General features: G+C 49.4%; 1 protein-coding gene across 1 annotated transcript; it reads right to left on the reverse strand.

Annotated features, from left to right (window-relative positions):
• Positions 1-9,734: 9,734 nt before the first annotated feature.
• On the reverse strand, positions 9,735-13,128 carry EOMES (eomesodermin). The gene is made up of 6 exons (XM_035556489.1): positions 12,359-13,128; positions 12,071-12,225; positions 11,839-11,960; positions 11,271-11,429; positions 11,119-11,180; positions 9,735-10,470 (listed from the first exon to the last, which is right to left on the reverse strand). Exons 1-6 carry the CDS (start codon positions 13,126-13,128, stop codon positions 9,735-9,737), a joined length of 2,004 nt encoding a protein of 667 aa, XP_035412382.1.
• Positions 13,129-16,856: the final 3,728 nt, after the last annotated feature.

Genomic DNA, 16,856 nt, shown 5'->3' on the forward strand with positions numbered 1-16,856 from the left:
CAGTATTTCACTTTTGCAATTTTTCTTCTTCAGCTTATAAAGTGTCTTTCCTGCAGTTGGGTATTGGCTGCTTACAATTTAATCTTGCAAACTAGTAGCAAGTTTGGTATTTATTCTGGGAGGCCTCAGCCCTACACAGGAAAGTCTCACAGCAGTATGTGCTATGTTTGGAAAGCATTGGCAACATCATTTTTTTGTCCAACATTACTGATTTTATCCATTTAACAGGCAGGAGCGGATTTTCGTATTTGTCCCTGAATGTCTACACTTATTATTTGGAGGAGAAAGTAGAAGCATCAATGCAGGTCTTTCCTTAATGTCTTTTACTATCAATTAATTATATCCAAATCCCCATTGGAGATTTGAAATATACCTAAATTTGAAATATACCAAAATCCCACAAATAACACACCCGTTCTTGTGGATTCCTTGAGGAAAGCTTACTTTACCTGAAGAAACAGCCTTGCAGAGTCTGAGCCAAGAAGTGTTAACTTAATACATACCTACTTGGTTTTCCAAATTAGCCTTAGACAACCCATCCTGAGAGGTGTGTCATCACTGCAGAGTTAAATCTGGGTGACTGTAACTCAATGGCAAGGTCACCAGCCTGCACAAGAAAGGTCACACACCCCAGGTGATATCTGTACTAAGTTCTCAGTCACCTCCTTCTACCTGATCACCCTGCATTTCTTACGGCTGTGACACAGTGAGTGACGTTGCGATTCTCTCCCCGTGACCCTGGCTTTTCTAGGCACTGAGAAGGAACAGAATATCAGTAACGGAACTTTTATTCCAACAGCCTAAGGAAAAACAAAACAACAACAATGAAGACTTTGATCTGAAGCATGGAGTCTTGTCTCTTTGAATGATAACACTGCAGTTTCAAGACTAAGTGCACATGAGATTATATCAAAACCCAGTCCTGCCTTCTTTTCCTATAGTCCCCCTCCCTCACTAAACCAACACGAAATTAAAGACATGATTGTCACAATCTAAGGTTTTTTTGATGGCAGAGAGAGACAGGGAGGTTGCATGCTACAGCTCCCTTCTCACCAGTCCCAGCCATGTAATCCTGCCCTCTCCTCTGCACTGTCTCTGACTCTTACTGGGTTTTGACTGAGGTGATTCAACTCATGAACCCAGCAGGACAAAATTGTCCTTTTCTCCTGGATGGGTTTTCTGTCAAGTCTGTGAAATGAATCGACTCACACAATGGTCTGATGAGCCCTATAGCTGCTAGAACAGGAAGACTGAACCCACATGTCAAGCATAAAAAGGAAAGACTAAGGGGGGATAAATATCGTTCTCTTTTCTCAGCAGTTAGTGGAACCTTAAATGAGCTCAAACCCTCTCCTATAGCTTCACTGTTCACTAAAGAGGCACCATAAACTTAAGATGCTTTGGCCTAGCCATTAACTTCTATAGCTCTTATCATAGAGGAGACTGAAAGCTTTAGTTGTTAGACAAAAGAGAATTGATCCACTTAGTCTCCGCCATGATTTCTTTAGGTGTGGTTATGGCCAGTCTTCAAGTCCTTCTATAGAATGTTTTCATTATATACTTCAGTGACCTTTAAGCGTTATGGGCGGCCATTAGCACTTCTCAGCATAACAATATTAATACCAGATTGGAGAGTAATGCAGATCAGATTTTATGGAAGTGAATGGGGTGGAGGAACATAAGTTGCCATTTTTGTTGCTGCTTTGGCTCTCCCTGCGACTCCTAGCTTGGAGAATACTTCACTGAGATAATGAATCCAGGTTGTTTTCTTTTATTTTTAATCTCCATTCCTTGGGCGGATTGGTAAACACCAGAAGGTCACTGTCTCTTATCTAGTGTTCTCCTAAAGAGACAGAGTAAAACTCAGAAGGGACACACGGCCCGCTACTTTAGCCACTTATCAAACAAAAAGGAAAAACAAAACAAAAACTACACAATTCAGTCTAGTAGAAATCAGTCGTCACCCCACAGTTAAGAGCAATCCATCAATGATTGAGAGCTTTGTTTATTTGTTTAAACTTTCTGGTGAAATACCCCAATACTTTTTGCTTGTTCATTTTTTGTGTGCTATTGTGTCCTAGAGTCAAATACACTCCTTATTCCTCTAGGGTCACTCCAAATATGAAACAGAAAGCAGCTTTTAACAGAGCATCCCTCCTGCAGCTACTGATCAAAGACACTACCCTGAAACTCCCAATATTTCAGACTATTTCCAGGGGGTTGCATTTCCCTAAGAATTCTCTATGGGTATGTCAGAAACACAAAACAGTACCCATATCATAATTGTGCTTCTTCTGAGCTTAAAACTGCATTCAGACTATTATACACATTCCGTTATACTGTGCGTTGCTTACTGCCTTTTGTAGCACAGCAAAAAACAGTGTGTGCTTTCTAATACCTATGGGAATGTCTTTCTCTTCCTATGACTGATATCAGGAAAGCACTAGACCCAACTGTCCCTTGGTAGAAATAGCAAGGTATTTCCAGGTCTGTCTGAAATACTTGTACTGTTATCCTTATCATGGTGTTTGAAGGTGTAAATACGTAAGAAAAGCAAGAGAAGAGCGTGGATTCACAGCTCATCCTCTGTTTGGTGAGCCAGTGCTTGCTCTCTCCATTCAGTAATAACAGACATACTGGCCTGCTGATGAAAGAGAAGCAAGTGCACTATGTAGTAAACTGTGGAGTAAACGCATGTCCACAGACAGCTATTGTGGGATAGGAGAGGTGCTGTAAACCCATGCTTCACTGTAATCCCACACCTACTGAAATGCTGTGATGATACCACTGTGGCATCTCCACTGGATCGGAGGGTCCTCTCCAGGGGGACTGGCTTTCCAGTCAGGGAACTTACACCAAGCTCCTTAAAAGCTCTTGAAGACTGGCAGCTATTCTGGTCACCTCTGAATATGGACTTCACTATTGAGGCATTAGTTGCCATGACCTGTTATTGTAAAAGGAAACAAGAAAGAAAAGGACGGAGAAAAATATCCCAAGTATTGCTGCTTAAACAGGTCAAAGAAGTCACCAGCATCCCTAACAGGAATAAGGAAGTTTGCTTTTCTTTCTTCCTTTCTACTCTGTTTCACCTTTGTGCTCAGTGCCAGCACAAGCAATTCTGCTGGTGCACAGTGAACCCAATTAGGGAATTGATCTGTCTGAAAAATAATCACATTCTTCACTTCCAAGCCACCACCCTTACTCACTGGCCCATCCAGACAGCATGCAACTTCAGAGGTATATTATGGATATATAATTTAAGAGAAATATATTGGAGGTTTCAAACTGAGCTTTATAATTAAGATATATCTGCTATTCAGATCACTGCTAGCACAAACTTCAGGAATGTTGCTCTTTCTGTGAGCAAAACCATAGATTCTGCCACATTTTTCTGCTGAATCAAAGACACACACCACCACCACCCTCCCCCGCCAAGGAATTTACCTAACCTTTTCTCTCAAATGATCCTAAAAAGGAGTTGCAATTTAAAGGCAGCAGAGCAGAATCCTGCCTTCACTGAAAGAAGTAGCAAGAGAATGGTTAACAAAAATAAATCTCTTGCTGAACAATAATCACATAAATCACAAACAAACAAACATACCTGCCACTGTGAAGAGGCAGGTATGAAAAACAGTTGTTTTTTTTTCCAACAGTTATGCTGAAAATTCTTCTTTGTGTTGACAGTTCCTCTGAAGAATCAGTTTAAGAGCTCTCCTTGCCTAAATTATAACTTCATTGTGACAGGAATATCATTTTTTCATATTCTTTCTTGGTGTAGGAAGTAATCAGAAGATGTAAAAGTATAAAGAAAGGAGAGTGTTTGAAATAATATCATTTCTGTTGTTGGGAACTTATCACTAAGAAAAAGCAAGTGCCAACACATTACAAACCAGTTAGTTTCTCAAGAATTCCTCGCCCCAGGAGAACAGCCGGAGTATTGCTACCTATTTAGCAAACAGGAAAACTTAAGACCCTGAAATCAGACAGCTAAGTATACTTGTCTTTCCTGATCACTCAAACTAATAGTCAAGGTTAAAAATAAAGACAGTTTTCCTCCTCAAAGGAAATTTGCATTTATGTCAAGCACTTTACAAAGACTGTATTACTCTACAGACAAATGTGATCAGAACCATTCCATGGAGTTTAACAATTAATGCCCTACGTACACTACAAAAGCCTTACACTGCTGTAAGAAAACTAGAACCAACCATAACAGAACTTGCTTCTTTGTCCCCAGTACATACAGTCAAAATGTAGAGGAACCCTAACATGAAGTCTCATTCCCAAACCTGCTAAAATGTTCTTTACATTACAACCACTTTAGTGGTGCCTACCTCCCACAGAGACTTCATGTAAACTCTAAAACTGCCGAGTTCATACCTCAGAAGAAGAGAATATGGATTTACAATGCAAGTTCAGAGCTCCTACTACAGATTTGTTACTTGACTTCCCACCCCCTAGATGCATCCTTCCGTCATTTGCAGACATCATGCCCTGCTAAAAGAGAACTGAACAATGTCCTTGCATGAAGAATACTCCAGGCTGAAAGAACTCACCTCACTTTTTGCCTCATCTTGCTGATAAAAGAGCATATGACTTTGAAAAAGCTCTAAAAACACCAGAACAGATTCAGGTCTTAAACACTCAAAAGAAGTCTGACTTACACAGTGGCAGGAGGAAGACAGACTGCTTCTCCAGCTTTAAACATCACCATATGAATTCAGGCATTTTTAGTTTGAATTAATTTTAGTGGTATAAGCCAAAACGTGGTATGCATTAGGAAAATGCACCTGTTCAACACCTTCCCCAAAAGCAAGAAGCGACAAAAAGCAGTCAGCCTGGCTTTCATACTGTTATAGGTACCATAAGAAGAACCTTCTTCTCATCCACCTTCTCAGAGTTTTTTTTTTTTTTTTTTTGAGAAACAGGGGACAAAATACATTGTTCCCTGTACAGCAGTAGTTAACCCATCTCCATCGTGGTCTGAGGGGATATTGCCATATGTCAGGAAGACAGAGACCATTTCACCCTGTGCACTACCCAGCCCTGGAAGGCAGTCTGAGACCGTGGCAAGAAGGGCCTGACAGGAACCAAATAGTGGAGGTGGGAAAACAACCCCTTTACTACTAAATATTATCAGTAAGAAATCATTTCCCTGCTGCAGATGGAAACTAAATGGTTTACAGCAGACAGCTTTACTCACAAGCCTGGGACCAAATGTGTGATCAGAGAAGGACTTTTCATCCTAACACACAGGCCTCCTACACCAAATTAACACCACTCACATGTGGAAACCCTTTGCAGGTACGTAGTTACCCATGTGAGTAAAGTTAGGCCTTTATCTACTCTTACACGCAGGGTTGGGTCTGCTGATTTACTTCCTCACCATCCAGCACTCCCCGCATTAGCTCAGTCATTCAGGCAGGCAAATGGCCTAGCACTGTCTCCTTTATTTCCTCTCTCTATCCCATCTTCTATTTGATTCCAAAATGAAAAGGCAAGAGAAGGTGGTGGGTTAGAGGAAAGTCTGCAGAGGATTCTTCCTCCCTAGATTAGGATTTAATTGTATTCTAGTGAGTCCCTTCTGGTTGCACTCGGTCTTTCAGATGAGTGTTTCATCAATATGATTAGGATCACATCCCTCAGTCTCGTCTATTTACACAATCGGTTGTGACAGCTCAGAGTATAGTACTCCCTAAAGGAAATATTAGATACCACCCTATCATTTTATTCAAATCATATTTTGCACTCCGCACTTTCAGCCTAATGTCATTCTCCTCTGGTTACATATTTGTGATATGCGGCAAGAACTAAAATCCTTCCAATAAGGATTAGATTAATATTTATATTAGCCATATCATTATTATGAAGAGGGCTATGGATGTTGTGGAAGGTGGGGAGTGAGCCATGAATACTTTGTGTGGGGAGGGGGACAGAACTGGTTGTACATTACGAGAGAAAAGTAAAGAGGGGAAATGCTGGAAAGTAGAGAGAGGGGAGAAAAGGAAAAGAAGAAGGAAAAAAAAAAAGCATAGGTGGTGGCAAAACCCAATTTCATGGGATGGATGGGTGGGCCCTGTCGCCCTCACCTCAGCCACCTCAGCGCCATTTTCTCCCCAGAGCGGGGCCACCCCAGCCGCCACCGCCGGCTTCGCCGCCACCCTAAGCCGTTCACCCCGGCGGGATGGGGCATTTCTGAAGCGCAATGGCACCGGAGGAGGGTAGATCCCATCGAGGGTAGACCCCCCGCCTCCCTCGGCCGCCCCTTCCGCCCTCCCCTCAGGGTCGCCTCAGCGCGGCTCTTGCTGAGGTGTCCCTGAGGGGAAGGCGGCGGCGGCGGCTGTGGGGGACCGCCGAAAAAACCCTTCCTGGGAAAGCCCCCTCAGCGAGGGGGAGGTGGAAAGAAACGAGCAGGCGATGAAAAGCCGGCGTTGAGGACGGGGTTGGGTGGAAGAAATTCAGACTGAAAGTAAAACCTCGATCAAATAGTCGAAAAGACACCGAAAAAAAAAAATAGCTGCTCCTTCCTCCCGCAGAGCAGTGGGGAAGGAGTCCTTTCTGCCACCGGGGGGGAAAGGCCGTGGGATGGGAAGGGGCTCGGGGTCGTTTGGTTTTTCCAGCTGGGTGTTAAGGATCGGCGAAAAAGTTCGGGGCGAGCAGCGAGGGACGAAGTTTCGTTGGGAAGTCGGCGGTTAACTCCGACGTGGCGGCGGCCAGAGCACACGCGGGGTTGTTTTAACGAAAAAAACACCAAATTGCTTGCTGAGGAGCCGTCTCCGTCCCAGCCGGCCCTGGGATGAGCCCCTCTCCGCTGCCGCTGTTCACCCGCCGGGAGCCGATGCGATTAAACCAGAGACAAACGCCGCACACGCAGAGCCAGGAACCTCTCCCTCGAAGAATGGTGAAGTAGCCGAGATAATGCTTACATCACGGGGAACGGCCTCAAACGGTTAAGACCGCGTTTCGCCCTCTCCATGGGTAGGGAAAAGTGGGAGGATGGCATCCCCCCATCCCACAGCACCCGCCTGGGACAAGCAAGAGGACCCCAGCCAGCATCACCCGACGAAGCCCGGATTTCTCTTAACCGATAACTTAATTTCTGCAGCCTCATCGGACACACTCACAGCTCGCCTCTCTCTGCACAGCATCGCCCGCCACGGTGCAAATAACTTTTATTTTTTATTTTTTTTTTCACATAAATCCCCCCTCGCCGCGCTTTCTGCCCGAAAGCCGCCAGGCGAAGACGTGCGAGCCGGGCCGGCAGCGCCCGTCCCAGGGGTGGCCGGGAGAAGGGGGCGAGCACTTTGGGGTCACCCCCACCCTTCCTGGGGGTGTCCAGGGGAAGGGGGCGAGCACCTTGGGGTGGCCCTCGCCCTCCCAGCCCGCGATAAGAGCGCCGCAGGGGACGGCCAGAGCTCTCTGCTCTTTGCCGCGGTACGAAGCGAAGTGCAAGGGTAGTTAACTTTATCTTCTGCTAATGTAAACAAATAAGAAGCACCCGGTTCCTTGATCTTTATTTAAATATAGAGTTGTTTATCAGTGTCATCCTATGAAGATTAATTAGCTACCTTTATTCACAATTTGGCGTCTGACACCCCATTTTAGGAATGCATTATAATCACAAGGTGTTAATTGGGGCCAGCCAGACACTTATGTTTCTATTAAACAGTGTGAGGACTTTTCACAAGTTTTTTTTTTTTTTTTTTAAATCGCGCAGTGCAAAAATATACAGCCTTTGATAACGCGCTGCGGCGGCATCGTGCTCCAGGGCGCCGGGCGAGCGGGGTCGGCAGCGAGCTTCGATGGGGGGCAGGAGAACAGGGAGGGGAACCCCTAAAAGGAGATTAAAAAAAAAAAAAGGAAAAAGGAAAAGAAAATTTAAAAGGAAAATAAATAGAAAAAGATCGTTCCTCAGCCGCTTACAAATTCCTGCCAGTCTCCTCCCATCCCAAACGTGGTCCTTCTCTCTGGGAGAGCTGTCGGGGCTCCGCTGCGCTTGCACAGCGCGTCCCCGAGGTGATGGAAAGCTCCTTGGGAGCCGGCTGCTCGCCTTCTCCCGAGCCGAGAACCGTTGCAAACGACCCCCCCCCAACCCCGATTGTTTTAGCTCCTTCGGGGAGGGCCCCGGCCCGAGCCTTGGGGTTGTTTTGTTTGCAGCCGCGCATCGCTAACAGCTTAATCCCATTACCGCCTGCATTTCCTCGGGAAAGGTGCTGCCGCCGAGGCAGCCGGGCTCCGATGGCTGTGCCAGGAGGGGCTTTCTCCCCCGATAAGGGTGCGGGGGAGTTTCTTAACGCGTTCCGGGAAGAGGCGGGGGCAGAGCTCACACCTCGCCCCCCGCAGCTCCAGGAGAGAAGGGCCCTGGGGCTGGGTAGCAAGCGTGGGGGGAAGCGAAACAGAAGAGAACGGGGGCAGAGTATGAGATTTACAGGGAGGAAGAAAAAAAAATAGTAAAACCTAATACAACTAGCAGCATCTATCCGAACACAACAAGAAGGAAAAACTTTAAAAAGATGTTTAAGTTTAGAGGCATCTCTGTCCCCACTCCTTAGGGATGCAGCAGCTCCAGGCTTGGGCTCCCTCCTCCCCCCAGCTGGGATGCCCAAAAGAGGCAAAGAAGCAGAGAGCAAACCCCACTCATCCCTGGCAGCACCACATTTATTAAAAATTACTATGTACATAAAAAACAGAACCAAGTTTCACTGGGAGAAGTTTGTGTGCCAGTGCTCTAGGGCTGATGAATTTAAAATGGCTGAAACTATAGGCAAGAAAGTGGGTAAGTTACATCACTTCCAGTTTGATACAGGGCAGCTGAAAATCACTTTACATACACGCAAATAGAAATCTGTTAATGGTCTTTGCAATGCTCCATATGCTAAGTTTGATTAACCAAAAAATGCCTTTTGAACTTCAAAGCACCACCGGAGGTCCTTCTGACTGAACAACTATAGGTCAACTATTTATACATTATTCCACAATATGCTACAGTGTACCTAGACAAAACACAACTGTACACTTCCGATTTTTTTTTTGCCACCTCAGTAAAGGTTAGGCTTTTGGGATGGAGGCATGTTCTTATGCAAGTTCTGGACAAAGAAAAGTCAGATTTGGTCATTAAAACACCATTGCTAGCAACAAGACCTTTGAGTTAAAAAATCCTGCCTGGCAAGCAGGCCTTATTTTTTAAACCATCTTCTGCCAAAGAAAGCCTTAGCTGAGCAGCATCCAACTCAGCCAATTGTGCTGCAGACAAGGGTTGAAGAAACCCGCTTGCTCTAAAGCAGAATGTAGCATCTGTGTAGCCCCCCACAGCACAGCCCCCTTTTTAATCAGAGGGGCAGGGCAAGCAGGGAAGACAGTGAAATTTGGGATCCAACCCCCTGTTTCCTTGCTCAGCAGCGCATAGATTTGATCAGGCCTCTGAGCCAAGCCAAACTGTACACTTTAGTGTCTCCAATAAATAAGCCATCTTGTAAAAAAAAAAAAAATCTAGGCTCCTGCTTACAGCTTCCACATGCTGCTCCTTCTAGAAGGCTTCTAGAAGGAGAGAATTGTATCATAATTTGCTCTTTCCCTACTTAGTTACCTGCAACAGTCAAAAAGCTTTGGCACCTTCTTTAGAATTGCACACAACAATTTAAGGTGGAAGGCAAGAGTCTTTTTGGCAATTGTAATGCAAAAAAAAAAAAAGGCCACCCTGAAAATAAAACAGCCAACTGGAGTAAAAGGATGCTTTAAGAACTAGTATAGAACGCATAGTAGCCCATGCCTTTTGAAGTGTCTTTGTTATAGTCCTCAGCATTAATGTCCTCACATTTCATGGATGGGGAATTTTCATTGCTTGAAGTGCTAGGGGAGAGCCGTCTTCTCTTACAAGCACCCGTGTAGACCCCAGAATCATTTGAATCTAGAGACTTTATGGAGGGTGGAGTCTCTATCCAGGACGAGCCAATTTCTTCTTTCACCTTCTCCTTGGAAAGCTGGTCTTCAGAGAAGCCTGGAGGACTTGTTCTGGAGGTCCAAGGTAATCCTGTGGTCATTTTCCTCTGGTAAGAGCCCCTGCTCCCCCAGCCAGCCATGGATGGAAATGTTGGGTCAGGGTAGTATCCCAGAGCATGGGATGTCTGAAGAGGGAGGGATTTAATGCCATAAGGGAGCAAGGTGCTAGGAGAATACTCCGTCTCGTAGGAGTTCATGTCCAGCTTGTTGGCACTAGGCTGCTGTACAGGAGTAACAAACCACCGCTGAGGAGGGCTGGCCACCTCTTCGCTCTGCTGCGGGGAGAGCAAGCCATTTGTCTGAGGTACGGTTCTCTCACCGTTGTAAAACCTGGCTGGGGGCAGGTTGTTGACAAACTGTTCTTGGAAGAATGGTTGCACACTGTAGCGGGCACCAGGGACGATCTGGTGGGATCTAGGAGAATCCGTGGGAGATGGAGTTAATCTGTCATTTTCTGAGGCTGTGTACATGCTACAACATAAAAGAGAAATACTGAGAGTTGTTCCTACAATTCCACGTATGGTATTAAAAAAAAAAACAGGAAGAAACCAAGTCATTTCTTAGCTAGGACTACAATCAGGTTGACCTGGAAGTTCATTTTCATCACCTTTACAAATTCAGGTTGCTTTTCCTAGACCAGGATAAAATTTATAATATTGCTATTACCAGTATACACTGTTCTCTGCCAACCAATCCATTTTAAGTGAAACACAGACCTTTCAGAAGCTAGACTTTAATACCTACAGCTTTTCAGAGAGAAGTGACAGAAGTGGATGACTAGGCAAGTCTTGCTTACACTTTGAAGTCACCTATCCTGTACAGATACTGCTAATACACTGCTGCCAGCTTTCAAGCCAGCTAGCTCCTGCTGGTGTATTTAACCAAAATTCAGCAGCCTGCTGGACAATGCATCAACTCTTCAAATAGACATATGTCTAAGACAGACATTTAACATCTTTAAAATGAGCACATGAGCCAGCAGAGCTGCTAGTAGAAGTATAACTACTTCTGAAGAACTGAAGTATTAAAGAGCTTCTCTTTTTCTCTTTAGACACAAGTATTTGACAGCAGAATTACGCCTCCCGGACAGAAACAGCTGCAAGACAGACGTGTACTTACGAGTCATAGTTGTCCCTGAAGCCCTTTGCAAAAGGATTGTGATCAATTTTGAGTTGTGTAATCTAAAAAGCAAGAGCAGAACGCAGTAAAAATGACATGCTGAAACCAGAACATCCAATTTTATTCCTATAGCTTTATGCACCCGTGCTTACATCAGTGTTTTGATATGCTGTAACTGCTATGAACTGCGTTTCAGGGAAAATAAACGTCTGAGTCTTTGAAGAATCGTTCAGATCTTCGACCCCATCTTCAGTCACTTCCACAATGTGGAGCCGAGGCTGGTACTTGTGTAGAGACTGCAGTACGATCATCTGAAAGGAACCGCGGAAGAGACAATGCTAAGTCAAACTGCAGCAACGTTACCGCTTATAGGCAATAGAAGTCCTTTTAATCCTCTGACTTGTGAAGGAAGAGATTTTCGCTGTTAGCAGGAGACGATTCACAGCCCTCTGTTCCGCGAGGTTACCAATATGCTAAGTTCTGTAAATGCAGGAAGTACAGCTGATAGCTCTTGACTTTTTGAAAAACTCTAGGCTGAAGACATATCGCTTAAAGACAAAGAAATTCACATAGTCACTTCTGACATCGCTTCTCCTTAGGAAGACAACTAGAAAAGCAGATTTACAGCCCGTTAAGAAGGGAACAAGTGACAAGGACACTGACCTAGCGGTTCGACAGGCTGGAAAGCCCCAAGAGCCCGGTGTCCCCACCGCCATTTACCTGCGCGTTGTTGTTGTTGGCACCTTTGTTGTTCGTCAGCTTCAGCTTCCCGAAGGAGATCTCCTGCCGCATCCAGTGCGCCCCGGTGTTGGGCGACTCGGGGTGGACGTACACCTTGTTGCCTAGGGAAAAGCCCCACGTCAACGGGCAGCCGGAGGGGAGAGGAGCCCTGCCAAAGGGATGGAAGCAGGGGGATCTCTGTGGGAAACCGGGCGGGGAGAGCCGCCCTTACCTTGCATGTTGTTGTCAGCTTTGCCGCAGGTCACCCACTTGCCCCCCTGGAAGCGCCAGTGGTTGGGGTCTGCCAGCACCACCTCCACGAAGACGTTGTAGTGCGCGGTGGGGTTGAGCCCGGTGATGTTGAAGCTCAGGAAAGGGAACATCCTCCTGCGGAGGGGATCAACGCCATGCTGCATGCGGGACGGGAAAAGCACCGCACCGCCGGCTGCGGACCGGACAGCATCCCACCCCGGTGGGACCCCCGCGCCCCCTCCCCGCCCCCACCCCCCCGGCCTCTTACCGGCCCTGCTTGGTGATGATCATCTCCGTCTGGTGCCGGTGGAACTTGAGCCACAGGGGCCGGTTGCAGAGGAAGACTTGCGCCCGCAGCCCGGGCCCGGCTGCCGGCACCCCCAGCGCCCCGAGCCCCCCGCAGGAGCCCCCCGCCGCCGGGTAGGGCCCGTAGAGCCCCCCAGGGGCCGACCCCTGCCCGTACTGGTACCCCCCTCCGCCGCCAAACTGCGGCCGGCCCCCGGGGGGGCACACAGCTCCGGTGAATCCGCCGGGGGACAGCACGGAGCCGTAGGGGTAGCGGGGCGGCCCGCCGGGGGGCTGGTAGACGGCGCCGTGCTGCGCCCCAGGAGGGTAGGGGAAAAGGGCGCAGGGCCCCCCCAGCTCGCCCCCTGGGGGCCCGGGGGACTGCAGGTAGTAGCGCTCGGGGCTCAGGCTGTCCAGGGAGTAGCGGGCTGCTGCTGCCGCTGCGGCCGGGGGCAGCTCCTCCTCCCCGCAGGGGGTGGCTTTGCGGCCGTCCGCTTTGGGGGCGACGAAGGGCGGCTCGCCCCCCTCCGCCTCGCCCAGCATGGCCGGGGCCCCCCCGAACTTCTTGGCCGCCTTGTCGAGCTCCAGGCGAGGCGGGGAGCCCGGGCGGGGCGGCCCGCGGGTGCTGGTGCTGCTGCTGTTTCCTCCTCCTCCTCCTCCAGCGCTTCGCCCGCCGCCCTCCAGAGGATAAAAGGGGGCTCCCGGCAGGGGTCCCCCCCCCGCTGCAGCCAGCAGGGGCTCGCCCAGCTGCATCCCCGGCGGGCGGCGGTGCCCAGCAGCCCCCTGCCCACAGCCCGCTGCCGACCCCGACCCGTGGCCGCGCAGCGATGCGTCGGGGCCGGGCCCGGGCCGTTTATACCCGGCTCCTCGGGCAGCCGGGGAGGGGCATGCCTCGTCGCCGCCTCCCCCGCCCCCGCCGGCCCATTGGCTGGCCCGGGTGACACTAATTTAATTAGACAGCTACTAATTGGAACAAGTCACCTGTGACTCTGGGGTGCGCGTCCCCGACACCCCCCCCCCCCCCCCATTCCCTCCCCGTCCACCCCGCAGCCGGCTGCCGGCATCACGCCCCGGGGGCCGGCGGTCCCCTGTAAAAGAAGGGCCAGGCGAGCACAGCCTTTCACCGGTGCCCTCCCCGGGCAGCACCGTGTCACCGGGAGGCACGCTGCACCTTGCCGGGGTGTCTCGGTGGGAAGCTGCCGGTGCACGGGAGGCCGGCGGCCGGTTCCCCGCAACCCGCTTTCCCCTTCAGCACAGCGCTCCGGGAAGGCAGGCCGGGGATTCAGGCGGGTGCCAGAGCCCGAAATGCGGGAGTGGTCCTTTCCTCGCTCTCCCCCGGATGGGAACGACTGCCCCAGCGGGGGAGGGAACGGGGATTTAGGGAAGATTTGGATGCCCGCCTGATTTTGCGGAACGGGCAGAGCCCGCATCAAGGACTCGGCAGCTCCAGCCCCGCAGCCCCTCTCCCCGCAGCCGGCCGCATCGCAGGGATCACTGCAACCCCAATGCCTCCTCCTCGGGGCCGAACTTGAGGGCGGCCCCAAGGAGCGGCCAGGATTTCGTTGCGGGACGGCAGGACCCGCCGGCGGAGCCGCTCCGCATCGGGCTGCCGCAATCCGCAGCCAGCAACAGGAGCGGCTCCGCAGCGGGACGCGGATCTTGCTCCGGATGCAGCCCGCACGGCGGTACCCAGCCGACTTTGGGGGTTCGGGGCTTCACCTGCGCCCTCCGGATCCCAACTGAGAGGCGGCTCCGCGGAAAGCTGTCCCCGCCGTGCCACATGCGGGGTGCCCGGGGGGGGCTGGTGACGGCCGGCACTGACCCCCCCCCCGCCGCCCCCAGCCCCTCGTTCGCTCCGGGACAGCGTTTTCCCGGTTTGGCGTCCGAGGAAGACATCGAAATAGTGCCGGGGAAGCCCGGCTCTCCGGCACGGAAGGAGACTTGGCGATGTTTCTGTGCAGGGTGTACGGGAGTGAATTTTCCAGGATCACAGACCGGCCACGGTTTGAAACAGGTGCCGGTCGCTGCTGAAGGTTGCTGCGGTTTTTCCTCCAAAATTTGGCTAACCTCGCGTTTAAGGGAGAAAGGCAGAAAACCTCCCGATGATGCTCAGGCTGCCCGCGGTGCCTTCAGCGGGGTACGGGGGGCAGGAAAACCGTGGCCGTCCCGCTAAAAGGGGAGCTTTCCACTTCGGTACGAAATACATCTGGGATGAAGTTTCCTTAACGAATTCATGTTTCCTTCCAGCTCTTTCCGGAGCAGGGGGGATTTTCAGCTCAGCTCGGAGCAGCCTGGCCTCGACCCCCGCCTCAGAACACGCAGCTCCCCGCAGGCCGGCCGGGACCGGGGTGGGGACGGGGATGGGGACGGGGACGGGGACGGGGACGGAAACAGGGTCGGGGACGGGAACAGGGACAGGGACAGGGACGGAGACCTGCCCGCATTCAGTTGCCCTTCGGCCGTGCCAGGGTTTGAGGGCGCAGCCTGAAATGTGGATGCTCGTTCACGCAATCTGCACGGTGCGGAAAAAGCCCCAATCCCCCGCACCCCGCAAATTGAAGTGGCCATCGCAGGCACCTGCAGGGCTCCCGGGACCCGGGATCTCATTGCCCCGGCTTGCAATTCTCGCCCTGTGGGTCGGGGAGGCAGCCGGGGCATTGCCCCTCGCAGCCCCTACAAGTCGGCTCCGCTCCTGCTGCCTGCCCCGGACCTCTCCGGGGAACATCACCCCAAAAAGCTGCGGGATGCTTTGCTCATGTGCGGGACTGGAGATTTCTGAATGGGTCCCGCAGCCCTTTAGATGTTACAGATAAACTGCAGAAGCAGCAGATTGGTGAAACAGAAAGGAGCGTGTTAGGTTCGTAAAACTACCAAAATAACCTCCAAACCACAAAAAGAATGTTGAAAGAAATTGTAGGTCTTTGAAGGGTTACAGATTATCGTGTTTTGTTGGGCTTTATTCAAATAAAGCTGGGTTTCCCTGGGTTTATTCAAATACAAAGCACCTCTGTCTCTGAAGAAGCTGTTCCAGAATACCTCATTTTCTGCAGCCCAAGCTACGGCAGAATGACACTGCACTGAAATCTACACTGAAATATTTCCTCCCTTGCCTTTGGGATAGGATTGAGATCTTTCCTCTTTCTCGGAGCTCAGTGATCCTCTCCTTCAGCAAATTGCTTAAACTTGTGGGGACTAACACTGTTAAACAAAAGTACCCTGCACAGTAGGGCCTAGGAGGAGACAAGATGGGAACTATAAAACCTATTCCATCAGGCTATTGCAAACATATATATAAATATGAATTCATACATCACTATGTATAGCCCATATATGTCCATTATCCTTGTGTATATGGGTATGGGTACATGCACACACACAACTGGTCTACGTGGACAGCTTATAAATTTTAGTTACAGGATCCCGTTATATTATTTGGTCCCCGTGCTCTTCCTGAAGTCCTGCTGTCACTACGGCAGGACACACAGGGTGTGCGATATTTTTTGGATGCTATGTTTGAACTGTTTCTGCAAGGCAATTTGTTTCCTTGCATGATTTTTGCTTGCTGTGGTTTTGGTTTAAAAATAGTGTGCTGTTATAAGACGTCCTCCTCAATTTGCTAGCATCCATTTCCTGATGGGCTTCAGTACTTTCACCTTTATGGCAAATTTGTGCTGGAATTTTGCAGATTTTTTTTTTTTTCTCCAGTCATCCAATCTGGCTTCTTCCCCCCCTTCGACTACATGCAGAGTAGCTGGCTAGGCAGAGGAAGGAGGATACTCTTAGATGCATTCATGAGACTTGCCACACTTCCACCATCATTCACTGTCACTTTTAAAATCACGAAATCAGAGATTTTTTAGATGTGGCTAGTCATATGTGAGTCTTTCCTTCCTTCCTTCCTTCCTTCCTTCCTTCCTTCCTTCCTTCCTTCCTTCCTTCCTTCTCTCCTCTCTCTCTTTCTCTTCCTCTCTTCCTCTCTCTCTTCCTCTCTCTTTCTCTCTCTCTCTTTCTCTCTCTTTCTCTCTCTTTCTCTATTCCTCTCTCTCTCTCTCTTTCTTCCTCTCTCTCTCTCGCTCTTTCTTTCATCTTGTTACCTGTCTTTTCAAGGCAGTTGAGTGCTTACAGCATGCAGAAAAATAAGAGATGTATTAGTGTGTTCGTGAAAGGCTCAGGGCATTGCAGCTTGACGCTTAACCTCAGCAGCTATCCTTATGATGAAGCCAGCTACTGCTCTGGTTGTTTCATCTGTTAAACACAGACAACAGCCACCTCCTTTGTGGGAATGTTAGCAGACTAAATTAATTGGAAATGCTCTTTATTTTCTGTTGAAAAGAGTTGTCCTGTAGCTGCGAAGACCACGAATCCATTTTAGTTTATGACAAATGGGATTTGCCACGTGCAGAAGTGTACAGTCCTCGAGGCACAAGGAGTGCAGCTTCAAACACATTTTGGCTCACAAAAACTTGAACCCCAAGGAGTTA

This window comes from Cygnus atratus, chromosome 2 (genome assembly GCF_013377495.2).
Source record: "Cygnus atratus isolate AKBS03 ecotype Queensland, Australia chromosome 2, CAtr_DNAZoo_HiC_assembly, whole genome shotgun sequence".
Taxonomy (NCBI): Eukaryota; Metazoa; Chordata; class Aves; order Anseriformes; family Anatidae; genus Cygnus; species Cygnus atratus.